The sequence below is a fragment of the Podarcis liolepis genome, assembly GCF_965112155.1.
Source record: "Podarcis liolepis genome assembly, chromosome: 2".
In the NCBI taxonomy this organism is placed as follows: Eukaryota; Metazoa; Chordata; class Lepidosauria; order Squamata; family Lacertidae; genus Podarcis; species Podarcis liolepis.
This window is the reverse complement of record NC_139555.1, coordinates 17,218,014-17,230,767: the sequence shown is the minus strand read 5'-3', so window position 1 is coordinate 17,230,767 and position 12,754 is coordinate 17,218,014. Positions and strand designations below refer to the sequence as shown.

Here is a 12,754-nt window from a genome sequence, read left to right as displayed (position 1 = left end):
TTGAACATTAAGCAAAATCGAGCATATGTTAGGAAAGTAAAATGACTCCAGACAGTACTGGCTAGAGTCTGATGCTTGTGGTGGGCTGAAGGCGTTTCAGCTGGAAACGAAAGGGGCTTGAACGACTGAATGTCTGCACAGGGGAAATTACTTATTCTGGAGGAATCTCCACAATACGCACTGTGGGAAATTCTCTCTCCAAATTGGAGTGAAATGCCAAGCCTCCGCTGTAAACAGCAAATATCAGAGGCCTAAAGGTTGGAGAAACAGCGAGGTAGCAGAGAAAAGTATGCCGTTGCCTCCAGATGGCCAGAATTAGCCCCTTCCACAGGCAACCCTCTCTTTATGTCCCTAATTTCAAATGATTTGATATGGGTAGGAGAAATAACAGCTGTTTCCATGGAAGAGCTTCTGTGTGTCAGTCCAGTCAGCAACGAGGAAATACCTCACTATAGTGATACTTCAGAAATCACAGTATATGTTTTGACACACCGATAGTGAATATGGATCCTGCCCATTCATTTAGACCAGGCTAGGGGGTACTGTGGCCTTCTAGATGTCATTGGAGTACAGTGGATGGTCAAGGATGGTGGGACCTGTAGTCCAACAACTTATGGTTCTCATGTCTGATCTAAACAGTAGCAGTTATACCCCTATACACATCATGCAGTCACCAGCATCATGTAGTGGTTGTTTTTTACAGAGCAGCAGTGACTTCACAATTAGAACCTGAGATTCACTCCCTGGCATCTTCAAGTAGGACATAGAAATGGGTTTGTGATCCTGGAAGGTCACTGTCAAAGAATATAGCCAGATGGAGCAGTGCAGTGGGAGACAGCTCTTCATATTTCCAGACTGTGAACAACACGTTATCCCTTTTTCTGAAGCCCTGTCTCCCTTCAATGTGTTACTCTAAGGCTAAAGTTTTACCTTCGTTTTTTTACTTGTCATGAGTTGGCTCCTGTGTACCAATCTCACGTGAGCACACAACGGGCCAAACTTGATGTGATTTTCATCACATAGTTTGGTGACTCATTTTTTCTTTCGCCAGTTGCCATCAATAGGGCTGGAAGGGCAAAGGCGCATTGAGCCTGCAGGGAGGGGGAGCTTTAACTCTTTGGCAAAGTGACAAATGGTTGCCATACATCCTCTATTGGTGGGGGTTAAAATCTTGGGATTTTTAAACTTGGGGAAAGGTCCAGGTTTTTTTTGTTTGGTAGCAGGCAAGCAGTCGGGTGGCCCTTTGCACAGCTCAGCTGGGGAGTGGGAGGGCTCCTGATTCCCAGCTGAGCCAGCCCCAGTGCTACCCTTCTGTTGTCTTCTTCGAAATATGGCAGCCCTACAAATAGTGGGGAGGGGAGGCAGTAGGAGCACCTGATCTTCGCAATGGATGAAAGTGCTCTTAATCAGCAGAGTGTTTCTCCATGCCACGAGGGGGTGCCCAGCAGAGGACAAAGAGGGCTCACTGCAACTGCTGGAGCAATACCATCACCAAATACAGTGGTACCTCGGGTTAAAGACACTTCAGGTTACAGACTCCGCTAACCCAGAAATAGTACCTCGGGTTAAGAACTTTGCTTCAGGATGAGAACAGAAACCACGTGGCCCCATTAGCTACAGTGGTACCTCGGGTTAAGAACAGTTTCAGGTTAAGAACGGCCCTCCAGAATGAATTAAGTTCTTAACCCGAGGCACCACTGTACCACAGTTGTTGCATGCTGCTCATGCCTCCTTCCCTGGATCTGAGCCTTGCAAGGCCGCTCGGGAAGGGCAGTGTGAAGACCCAGTAGCCACTTGATTCCAGCCTCACACGTGGCTGGGGTCTAAGAGGGCAAGGCTGCTGCCGCCACCCCACCCCACCCCCCAAAGCAGCCTTGCAAGGCTGGGGTCTGTGAAGGGGAAGCCCGAGCAGCTGATGGCCCCTGGTGGGTATGAAGCGGGGACCCCCAGCCTGGTGTTCCTCTCATTGTGGGATGCTTTGTGCCCCTCAAAATTCTATGCACAAGGCCATGGCCCCTCCAACGCCCATTACAAAGAGACTGTTGTCAAATACATGCTTCCTTGGGAGTAGTCATCAGAATGGCATTCCAACACTTCTCACCTGGGCCCTCAGAAGTGGGGGGGGTGAGACCCCTCCTCTAGAGCCGAAGGCACAATGGGGCTTTGCTGAGGCTCCTCAGTTGATGCTTGCGAAAGCCGTGCCTCAACTGAGCAGCCTCAACAATAGGCCTGGCCGATGTATCGATACATCACCCAGGACCGGTATGAGGGCCAAAGTGTGATGGCAGCTTCACCCAGTGGTATATCATGAGTGAAACCACCGCTCCAGACCCCCTCTGCCACTTGTCTGCAGGTGGCAGTTTCACTTGCAACTGATCACTGGGTGAAGCCGCCATTGCTCTCTGGCCCTTATACCACATAGGTACGGCGCAGGGAGATGGTTTCATTAAATTGCTTTTACCGAGGTGCAGCAACCACAGGCCCCTCCAGCAAAGCAGTTTGAAGAAGTTGCCTGCTTTAGCTGCCTTCCCATGGGCAAGCAGGCTACCTGTTTCTCCCAGGAGCAAGGTGAGTTTTGTTCTTTTCCCAATGACTCACCTAAGATCTGTATTCCCAGGGCACTTCTGTGATCTTCTTTAGTCAAGTGGGAGCTTCCCCTACCCATAAAAAGTGGGTACCACTGTGGAAAACCTACATGATGTTGTTCTTGTTGTGTTCCTTTTCCAGTAAATGAATGGCTCCTCAAGTGATTCCGACAGAAGCAGGAAGAACTCCTAACCTCAGTTGAATGCTACTACTGTGAATTGACGTAATACAGAATGCCCCAGCCTCATTCAGTCTTTGTACTTCATAGATGGCGTGCACACACACACGTGCTGCAACGAAAAGAGAAAAAATAAACGGATGCCAAGTTGGGAATTCAGCTAGATGAAATTTGTTCATAGATGATCGGTCCTAACAAAAGCAAAAAGACAATGATCTTACCGATAACATGATTACAATTTTGATACTGTTTTCCTGAAACTACTGTAGCTCACCAAGCAAAGACTTTTCAGACTTTGTACATATGAAATTTCTCCTCTGTACCCCTCCTCCCTTCTCCCCCCTCCCATCATCCCCCCCCCATTAAAAAGAAAAAAATACCATACATGGTGGTTCACTACGGCATCCAAGTGGGTTTGTGTTCTGTGTGCCAAGTAATCCTTGGGAAGCGCTCATGATATCACTCTCATTACTGGTTACTGGCAAAGCAGAACTAGGAGATTGTTAAGGGAAACTTGTTTCTGGGTCATGATCCTTCTGTTTATTTAATAATGGACAGATACCGGGATAAGTATTGTAAATAGATCACTGAAGAAATATAAAGGAAATTGAAATATTTGCCCCTCATCACATATCTGTAGTAGGAACTGCCAAGACTGGGATTAATCCATTTTTTTCTGTTCCTTGTTTTACAAAGGTCATACGTTGTGTTTGGTTACTGTTAACAATTCAATAAATGTGTTTAACAAATTAATTTACTACACTTGCTTTGGTTTACTCTGTCCTCCTATATATTTTGTCTTACGTTTTAAAAAATTGCAACAAAACCCTAAACATATATATTATAAATATATTGCTAGTTTGTCTAAGCTAAAGCATTGGGGGATATATTAAAATATAGCGGTGTGCATTTAATTCTGCCATGCGATTCACAAGGAATAAGATTTAGATACCAGAAGCAGGAAAGACAATTGCAAAGTGTTCTACAGAGTAAGCCAAACCCCACAGCCTCCTCCCTTGCTCTACTCAATAACAATTAAGAACTTTGCTTTTCCTGGGATTTAATTTTTTTTTTAATCTCAATGAGACCTACTCAGTCTCCTGCAGCCAGTAGTGCAGCTGCCTTGCTCCCCTCCAGCTGAATAGCTGCTGCACACTAGGATGGGGGTGGGGTGATGAAGCAGGAGTGCCACATTGGCTCAGCTAGCACATTTGCACTGTGCACAGAGCTAGGGTTTGCCGATCAGAAAGTCGGCAGTTTGAATCCCCGCGATGGGGTGAGCTCCCGTTGCTCTGTCCCAGCTCCTGCAAACCTAGCAGTTCAAAAGCACGTCAAAGTGCATGTTGATAAATAGGTACCATTCAGCGTGAAGGTAAACGGCGTTTCCGTGCGCTGCTCTGGTTCACCGGAAGTGGCTTAGTCATGCTGGCCACATGACCCAGAAGCTGTACGCCGGCTCCCTCGGCCAGTAAAGCGAGATGAGCGCCGCAACCCCAGAGTCGGTCACGACTGGACCTAATGGTCAGGGGTCCCTTTACCTTAACCTCACCACTACCCAAAGCCTTTCGCCCGACTCAGCTGGAGTGAGATCAGGTGAATGGATGGCACAGCCCCAGCACGCTGTCCGCCACCGCCCTTGGTAGACTCTGGGCCCCCAGCATGTGAGAGAGGGCTGCAGGGAGGGGATGTACAGGAAGTGGGTCAAGCGGTGCATCTTACCTTCCTCTCTCACACATGATGGCAATTGCAGCTGGGGACGGAGAATGAGCGAAAGGGACTTCTGTTGCCATTCCCATGGGAGATGGTGGCATTAACAAGAACCTCCTAAATTGTTTTTCTTAATGCTAATAGTTTCAGTTTCAAGATGGGCCCCATGGACTGGGAATAGGTCATAACATGGAGCTGTCACTGGGACTGTACTCTAATCGGTGCTCGCGACACATGCACAATGCTATTGCTAGCAGCACTCCAAATTGCCGTGATCTCTATGTCTGAATCATACTCGGTGACTCAGGAGCTGCCAGGAGCCATCAGCTCACCCAAGACGACCCCCGATTTTTTACTAAAAAATTGGGGTGGAAAAACATTGTCTTGTACATGGGGAAAATACAGTAGATCAAGAGAGAGGAGAGGATCTTTCTTGTGGTAAGAACTGCCATTATCAAAGTTGCACATGGAAGGCATCAAATCACTCTCCCAAGGTATTTTTTTGTTAAGGCTCGACAATGTTTCAGTGAGTTGATCCCCACCCACACCCAGCAATAGGATCATTGATCTAAACCCTACAAGCCACACATGCCCTGGTCAGTCCATGCAGTACAATGAGATGGTAAAATATTTATGGGGTTCCGGGATGCGCTGCACCTCTTCAGAATGCAAATGTGGGGTCACATTACTGGATATTGCTTGCAAAGCGGAAACCATAACAAGTAAAGGTCTGGACCCTTTCTCCACAGTGTGCTCTTATTCCATATTAAATACCATATGAAGACCCTGGGATAAATCTCTAATCAGGTGGCTGGGTACCTTACCCCTTTGCTTGCAAGCTGATATAATAGATTGCAGCAAATGGAAACCAAGGCAAAGAACTTTAAAAGGGGCCAAGGTGTGTCATGGCAAATAGCCATGCAGGAAAAGCAGGTTACTAAAGCAACATTGTTGGTTTGTGCAGCAAAGAGTGCTTTTTCAGATGCACTTCATAGCCTTGGGTTCTTCCCTTTCAACCTCTCAGTAGACCAATGGGGATGAGAGAGCACCACAAAGAAAACCGCACATAAGATCCTCATAAAATCCCATCTTTCCCAGCTCAAGGCAAGATGTTGTGAGAGTCATCGGGGAGAAAGCATCAACAGGTGGAGTCTTCTTCTGAGCCCCAATCATACGACTTCACATAGTTTAGAAACCTTTACAGATTGGTAGATGATTGCAAGACCCATTCTCCCCAGCAAGATGACAAAGGATGAAACTCTGACACGTCTTATATTCCCATCAATAGCTCTATCAGTACCTGGCATCATCTATTCCTGGTTTGCAAATGCAATGTTCCTAGTCCCTTGTTAGAGAACTGATTTCCAGACACAGCAATAAAAGCAGGAGTAGAAAGATTTCTAATTCTTAACACAGACAACACCTGATTTGCACAGCAGTTGCGTTCCAGGTCATCATACACGGCATCGGAGCACGCATACACCCCATTACGACCCTGCCCCCATTATGCCCCTCCATTCTCCCCCCCCTTTTCCAGCCACTTCCTGGTTGCTACAAGGCACACTTGCACAGTCGTGCATCAATTGGATGCACATAAATCGGTTGCTGCCTTAGATCATGTCTGGTCAATGCTATGTTTGATTGTGTACTGCATCTTGCCTGGAGAAGTCATATCCAGATGAATTCATTCACTTGGGATGTTAGTGTTGGTGATCTGTAAAGTTTGCCTTCAATATAAGGTGAACTTTATAACGTCTGAATTATTTTCTGACACAGATTTTAATCTGAGCCTGAGAAGAATTCTGTCCCTCCCCAATTCATCGCTTCACTTTCCTATCTGCAGCTACAGTAGCTTCTGTAGTACTAACAGAGAGGGAGAGAGGTATCTCTCCACACTCCTCTTCTTATTCCTCCCAACTTCTCCAGTTCCTCACTCCTGGAACTGCCACAGAAGCATCCCAGACACAGGGCGCCCTGGGACATGTTCATATAGATCCCGGGTGCTAGGGAAAATTACATTTCCCATGGATTCTGGCACCCTGAGAACTGTTCTTGCCCTTTTTCAGGTAGAGGGGTGGGAACAGAAGAAGAATGAGAAAGAGGAAAGAGAATGAGAGAGAAGACACACAGAGCTCAACTATGGCCACAGCAACTAAGCAGAGAAGAGAGAGAGACAGAGAGAAAGTGTTCTCCCATCATCACTTAGCAAGGAAAACTCACGATGGAGGAAATTGCAGGGGTTATGGAGCAAAAGTGACAAGTGAATTTAGAACTCCAGGATTTGGGGGTTTTTCTTCCCGAACATAAATAAGTTTTTCCTGAACATTCTTCACTTTTTCTTATAATTGCTGGCCCCAGCACTAATGGAAGCTAGGCAGGCTAGCCCATCATTACTCTTGTCTTCTGGCTTCTCCAAATCTTGGATTTCATTCCCCTACGACTTCAGTTCTCGTCTTGCAGCTGCACAAGGCAGCTCATTTGTTTACAATCCAGACACCAAGGCAGCTGAATTATAACTGAAAGTCTGCTAGCTCCCAGACTGGTTGGCAAGCAAGGCTTTCTAATATTACCTTGTCATCATTAGCTCAAAATATTCAATCATTAGCAGAGGAACGGTGTGTTAGGAAATAGTTCATCCAAAAGCATAATCCAAAAAAAGAGACACACAAGGCATGAGTAAAGACAAATGTTTGCAAAATATTTGCAAGACTGAAGGGAGGATGCTGAGTGTTAGCCTCAGACTCTTTCCTTCCTCTCTGTACCGCTCGAAAAAATATCCTGAGTATTTCGTATTTAATGATGGCAATAATACAGCAACAAGCAAGGTTGATTTCCGCTTTCTGCCTCCTTTCAGGCATAATTTGAAATGTGACAGTAATGACTAATCAGAGACATTTTCAGATATTGGATGCCAAAGTTTTCCCAGGCTGAGGGCCCCAATCATTAAACATTTATGCTGTGTGCCTGTGCTCCATGATAAAGCTACAGAAAGGAAATTTGATAGACAACATTTCATCCAAATGCCATTTTCCTGTCTGCACTGGAGGAAATGTTCAAATGAGACAGCCTGTTTTCTTCTATTTTCATTCTCCCATCATGTGATGTGCAGAGGAGAGCTACAAAGTAGTGGCTATTCTTGTGCAAAGTAAGATATTCAAATTATTTCTGAAATGCATCTCTTTTATTTTGTCCCACAAATGGCTGCACGATTATGAAATCATGTAGATTGGCTTCAGAAGGCCACTAAAAAAAAAAGAAGAGGGTTTGAGGTCCTTTGTGAGAGATCCTGCCTATAAGTACATAACATGCCCTGCAACATTTTTCTGATGAGATTAGGAATGTCTTCTTCTTCTTCTTCTTCTTCTTCTTCTTCTTCTTCTTATTATTATTATTATTATTATTATTATTATTATACCACCAATCTGACTGGGTTGCCCCAGCCACTCTGGGTGGCTTCCAACATATATAAAAACATACTAAAACATTAAACATTATAGAGCCCTATACGGTGATACCTCGGTTTAAGAACAGTCCGGTTTAAGAAAGATTCGGTTTACAAACTCTGCAAAACCAGAAATAATGCCCCAGTTTGTGAACTTTGGGACGTGGGTGGCGCTGTGGGTAAAACCTCAGTGCCTAGGACTTGCCGATCGTATGGTCGGCGGTTCGAATCCCCGCGGCGGGGTGAGCTCCCGTCGTTCGGTCCCAGCTCCTGCCCACCTAGCAGTTCAAAAGCACCCTTAAGTGCAAGTAGATAAACAGGGACCGCTTTATAGCGGGAAGGTAAATGGCGTTTCCATGTGCTGCGCTGGTGCTGGCTCGCCAGCTGCAGCTTCGTCACACTGGCCACTTGACCTGGAAGTGTCTTCGGACGGCGCCGGCTCACGGCCTCTAGAGCTAGATGAGCACGCAACCCTAGAGTCGGACACGACTGGCCCGTACGGGCAGGGGTACCTTTACCTTTACCTAAGAACAGAATCTGAACGGTGGAAGGGCACCGGCGGCGGGAGGCCTCATTAGGGAAAGCGTGCCTTCGGTTTAAGAATGGTTTTGGTTTAAGAACGGACTTCCAGAACAGATTAAGTTCATAAACCAAGGTACCACTGTACAGGGCTCCCTTCCAATGTCTTCTAACGGTTGCATATTTTCTTATATCTTTGGCTCGGAGGTCACATAACTCCAAACCCTCCAACATTTCTCCAATGAAAATAAGGGCATCTTAAGGAATAGCAGGATGTTCTGGGATCTAATTAGAAACCGGGACGGCTTTTTTAAATTGGGGACTGTCCCTGGAGAATCAGGACACTTGGAGGGTCTTGCAAAGAGGACTCCCATCTCCCAGGAAACGAAACTGTATGGGCCAGCCAATTAAACCATATTGAATGAAGATTAAAAGAAGGCAACGAAGCAGAAAACGGGTGCAGAGAAGCAACAGTTAGAAAATGAAAGGGTTCAGGAAGAAGGCAAATGTTTGTAACTGTCTGGCTGTGTTGGGTATCCTAATTTCAAAGAAAACAGGGAAAGCCGAGAGCCCTTGCCACAGCTCTATGTTTAACCTGTCCTGAAAGCTTGGGTTAAGGTAACGAGGTATAAAGAAAATCAGGCAATGCTGACTGGGGTCCCGGAGGCTGTTTTTCTGTGTGCTTTGAGGCTAACAATGTCTAGTCCAAATTCCACACGGTTTTTGAAGTTGTTGTTGTTGTTGTTATCAATAAGTGGCACTCTACCAGTAGGAGCTAGAAACAAGAGTATTATCGCCGTGTGTGCACTTCACTTCGCAGAAGCCTCCTATCTATTGCCTTAGGCTGCCGCTCTAAACGAAAGCCAAGTCTCTCGCAGACAAGAGTCTCCGCAGCGTTTGCAGAAACACGACATCGAATCAAGCTAAGATAGATGGATGCGCTGCTGTTCCTATTCCCTGCGTGTCACAAGAATGAAACCTGGCAAAAGCTGAGTTTCAGTACACTGGGCAAATCTGGAACAGACCGGCACATCTGACCCAAAACGTGAAGCACAGTTACGCATGGTGACTTGACACCCCCTTGTTTTTGCAGTTCAAAGCCAGTAGCAAAGGCAGGAGGTTGATCCAGCCTCATTGCTAGGACAGCATCCACGGCTAGCCAACTGTGTCTGACTTGGCCTAACCTAGAATGATTTTACTGCTCGGGAATTGTGGAGCTGCTACACTAAATGCAATGTTTTGTGCAAGCAGAATCCAGAAGCCCTTCAAATGCATGCTGTTTATCTTATTTTATCCTCTGGGTAAGTCAGAAGTAAGCTTGGCCAGCATAAAGGAGCTTTGTGGGGTTTCAGATCCTTATCATGTTTTAAATTGGTTTCATTCCTTTTCTATAACAACACAGAGCAGATAAAGAAACAAGAGACTGATATGCATATTATGATGAGCTCTAAAATTACCCTATCAGAGGCTGCAATCCTATTGAACTTGTTGGACTTACAGCACAATCATACACATGTCTATTCAGATGTAACAGTGCAATCCTATGGCATCTGCAAGTACAGTGGTACCTCAGGTTACATACGCTTCAGGTTACAGACTCTGCTAACCCAGAAATAGTACCTTGGGTTAAGAACTTTGTTTCAGGATGAGAACAGAAATCGTGCTCTGGTGGCGCGGCAGCAGCAGGAGGCCCCATTAGCTAACGTGGTGTTTCAGGTTAAGAACAGTTTCAGGTTAAGAACGGACCTCCGGAACGAATTAAGTACTTAACCCGAGGTACCACTGTAATGGACGTCTATCCTGGAGACCTTGTTGTGGCCACAGACAAGTCCATGCCCATCCATCATGTCCCTATTTTCCAGGGACAGTCCCAGATTTATTTTCGTCAGAGCAATGTTGGAGGGTATGCAATCACCCAGGGGTGCCAACTCAAATAAAATATTGGGGGTCCCAGGTAAGCCCCGTCCAGCATAATCGATCACATGACGTGGTACATATGCACCATTTGAATAGCAATGTGAATTAACTTTGGGGGTGCAGCCCCCTCAAATGTTTTATCGGGGGTGCTGAAGACCCCTTGGCCCTGGCTCCTCTGTAATCACCATGCTACAATTTTTGAAGTCCTTTACCCGCCTCTGTTTTGCTACATTTCATTCCATGGCCGTTTGCACCCAGAATGGCCGGCACGCATCTGAGCGGTTTCATTTACTTCATGTCACATATCTGATGCTCCTGCTGATTGTTGAAGAGCAAACAATCAACTCTATGGTCCCAGCTGAATAAGGAAGGCAGAGTCCATTCTGGGATATTAGCCAAGAATGCCAGATGGACAAGATTGCTGAAACAATTACTATGAATTTACAAATTGTGCCTCTGGAATACATAATGTGTTCTACTGATTTCCTGCCTATGGGGAATTTTAAGTGTTAAAGGCACTCTTTAGCCCGGGGTAGAACTTCTTTGCCCTCCTTTTCAGTTGGAGCAGAGAAAACTTACAGAGTTTTTCATTAGCCAGAAACTGTGCACTTCATGAGATCTAAGGGCCAGAGTCATTGCAAACGCTATGTGCAGTGCAGCCGGGTGATTGCACAAATAATTGCCATGGGCTGCTTTATGGATCCCACAATGGATTTTGCACATTGTTCTAAAGTTGATGTACAACCAACCTGGGCTTGGCTCAAACCAACTTTGAAACATTGTGGATATGCTTTAAATGGAAGACGTATACAGCACTAAAACAGAACTGCTGAGCAGAAATGTGGGTAATTGAACAGAAAAAGAAGGGGATAGTTTAAAGGCTGAAAGGCCAAAATTATCAGAATGAAAGAAATTTCAGAACAGTAGCCCACCGTACTAGTCTGTAACAGAGTCGTAGCATGGGGGGGTGGCCCTGGGCACAATCAGGTGCCTCCACAATTGGTAGGTGGATGGAGGAAGCGGGTGAGGAGCCTGTTGGAAGTGGGCTCCGTTCACCGCCACTCCAGCTGCCTAGTCCAACAGGGGGCGCCACACTTGCCCCACTCTGGGAGCCAGCAACCCACGCTACGCTGGGAAAACAACAGAGGGTTCTTGTACCTCAAGGACCCCTGACCATTAAGTCCAGTCGTGACCGACTCTGGGGTTGCGGCGCTCATCTCGCTTTATTGGAGAGCCGGCGTACAGCTTCCGGGTCATGTGGCCAGCATGACTAAGCCGTTTCTGGTGAACCAGAGCAGTGCACAGAAACACCGTTTACCTTCCCACCAGAGCGGTACCTATTTATCTACTTGCACTTTCATGTGCTTTCGAACTGCTAGGTTGGCAGGAGCAAGGACCAAGCAACGGGAGCTCACCCCGTCGCGGGGATTCGAACCGCCAACCTTCTGATCAGCAAGTCCTAGGCTCTGTGGTTTAACCCACAGTGCCACCCGCATCCCTGTTCTTGTACCTTAAGGACTAGCAAATTATCATTGCCTGTCATGGGCTATAGTGCATTTCATTTAGATGCATTAAGTGTTATCCAGAGTTAAGACAAAGACAGAGACAGAGATGGTCGCTTTCCTTACCAAGAAACTCAAAGCAACGTACATTAAAATCAATTTAAAACAACAATAAAAAGCTAAGAACACAGGTAAACAAAAGGCCAGAGGAAACCAAAGCCCTCCAGGTTTTGTTACATTACAACTCCCATACCCAGCCATTAGCCATTTTCACTCGGACTGCTGGAAACAGAAGTACAGTACAGTGGACAATTGGTTGCGAACGTGATCCATGCGGGAAGCACGTTCGCAACCCACAATGTTCGCAACCCACAGCGCTGCGTATGCAAACTCACAATTCGGCACTTCTACGCATGTGCAAAGTGTGATTTAGCGCTTCTGCGCATACGCAACCGCCAAAATCCAAAAGTAACCCCTTCTGGTACTTCCAGGTTTTGGCACGCCAGTAACCCAAAAAAATGCAACCTGAAGTGTCTGTAACCCAAGGTTATTAAGATTAAATTTAGTGTACAACATTGGAGAGCACCATGTTTGGCAGCCTTCATATATTCTGTATCCAAGTAAGGCTCAGAAGGTGTCTGGCCAATCTGGAATCATACTACCAAGAGAACAAGTCAAGCACTGAACTACAAAAGAACCAAACTGATGGTCTTCATAGGAGGCCAATAAACAAAACAAAACAAAAACAACAACCAGCATACAAGTCAAAATGAGGTAAGAGTAGGTGCCCACATATTGCTGTTTGGGTATACAATTTGCCAGCTCCTGTGAATAGCAACCCCAGACCACCCAAGTGCCCCTGTTTTCCAGTCATGGATTTACAGAAGATGTCCTGGTTTTGCT

The 12,754-nt window shown here is 46.1% G+C and overlaps 1 protein-coding gene across 3 annotated transcripts in view; it reads left to right on the top strand.

The window, feature by feature from the left end:
• Window positions 1–3,521, top strand: part of CA10 (carbonic anhydrase 10) — a 339,679-nt gene extending 336,158 nt beyond the window's left edge. For all 3 annotated transcript variants that reach the window (XM_083490417.1, XM_083490418.1, XM_083490419.1), the window contains exon 10: window positions 2,728–3,521. In XM_083490417.1, coding sequence (XP_083346543.1) covers window positions 2,728–2,750 — 23 coding nt within the window. In that variant the 3' untranslated portion in view covers window positions 2,751–3,521. The remainder of the gene's footprint in view (window positions 1–2,727) is intronic.
• The last annotated feature ends 9,233 nt before the right edge of the window (window positions 3,522–12,754 follow it).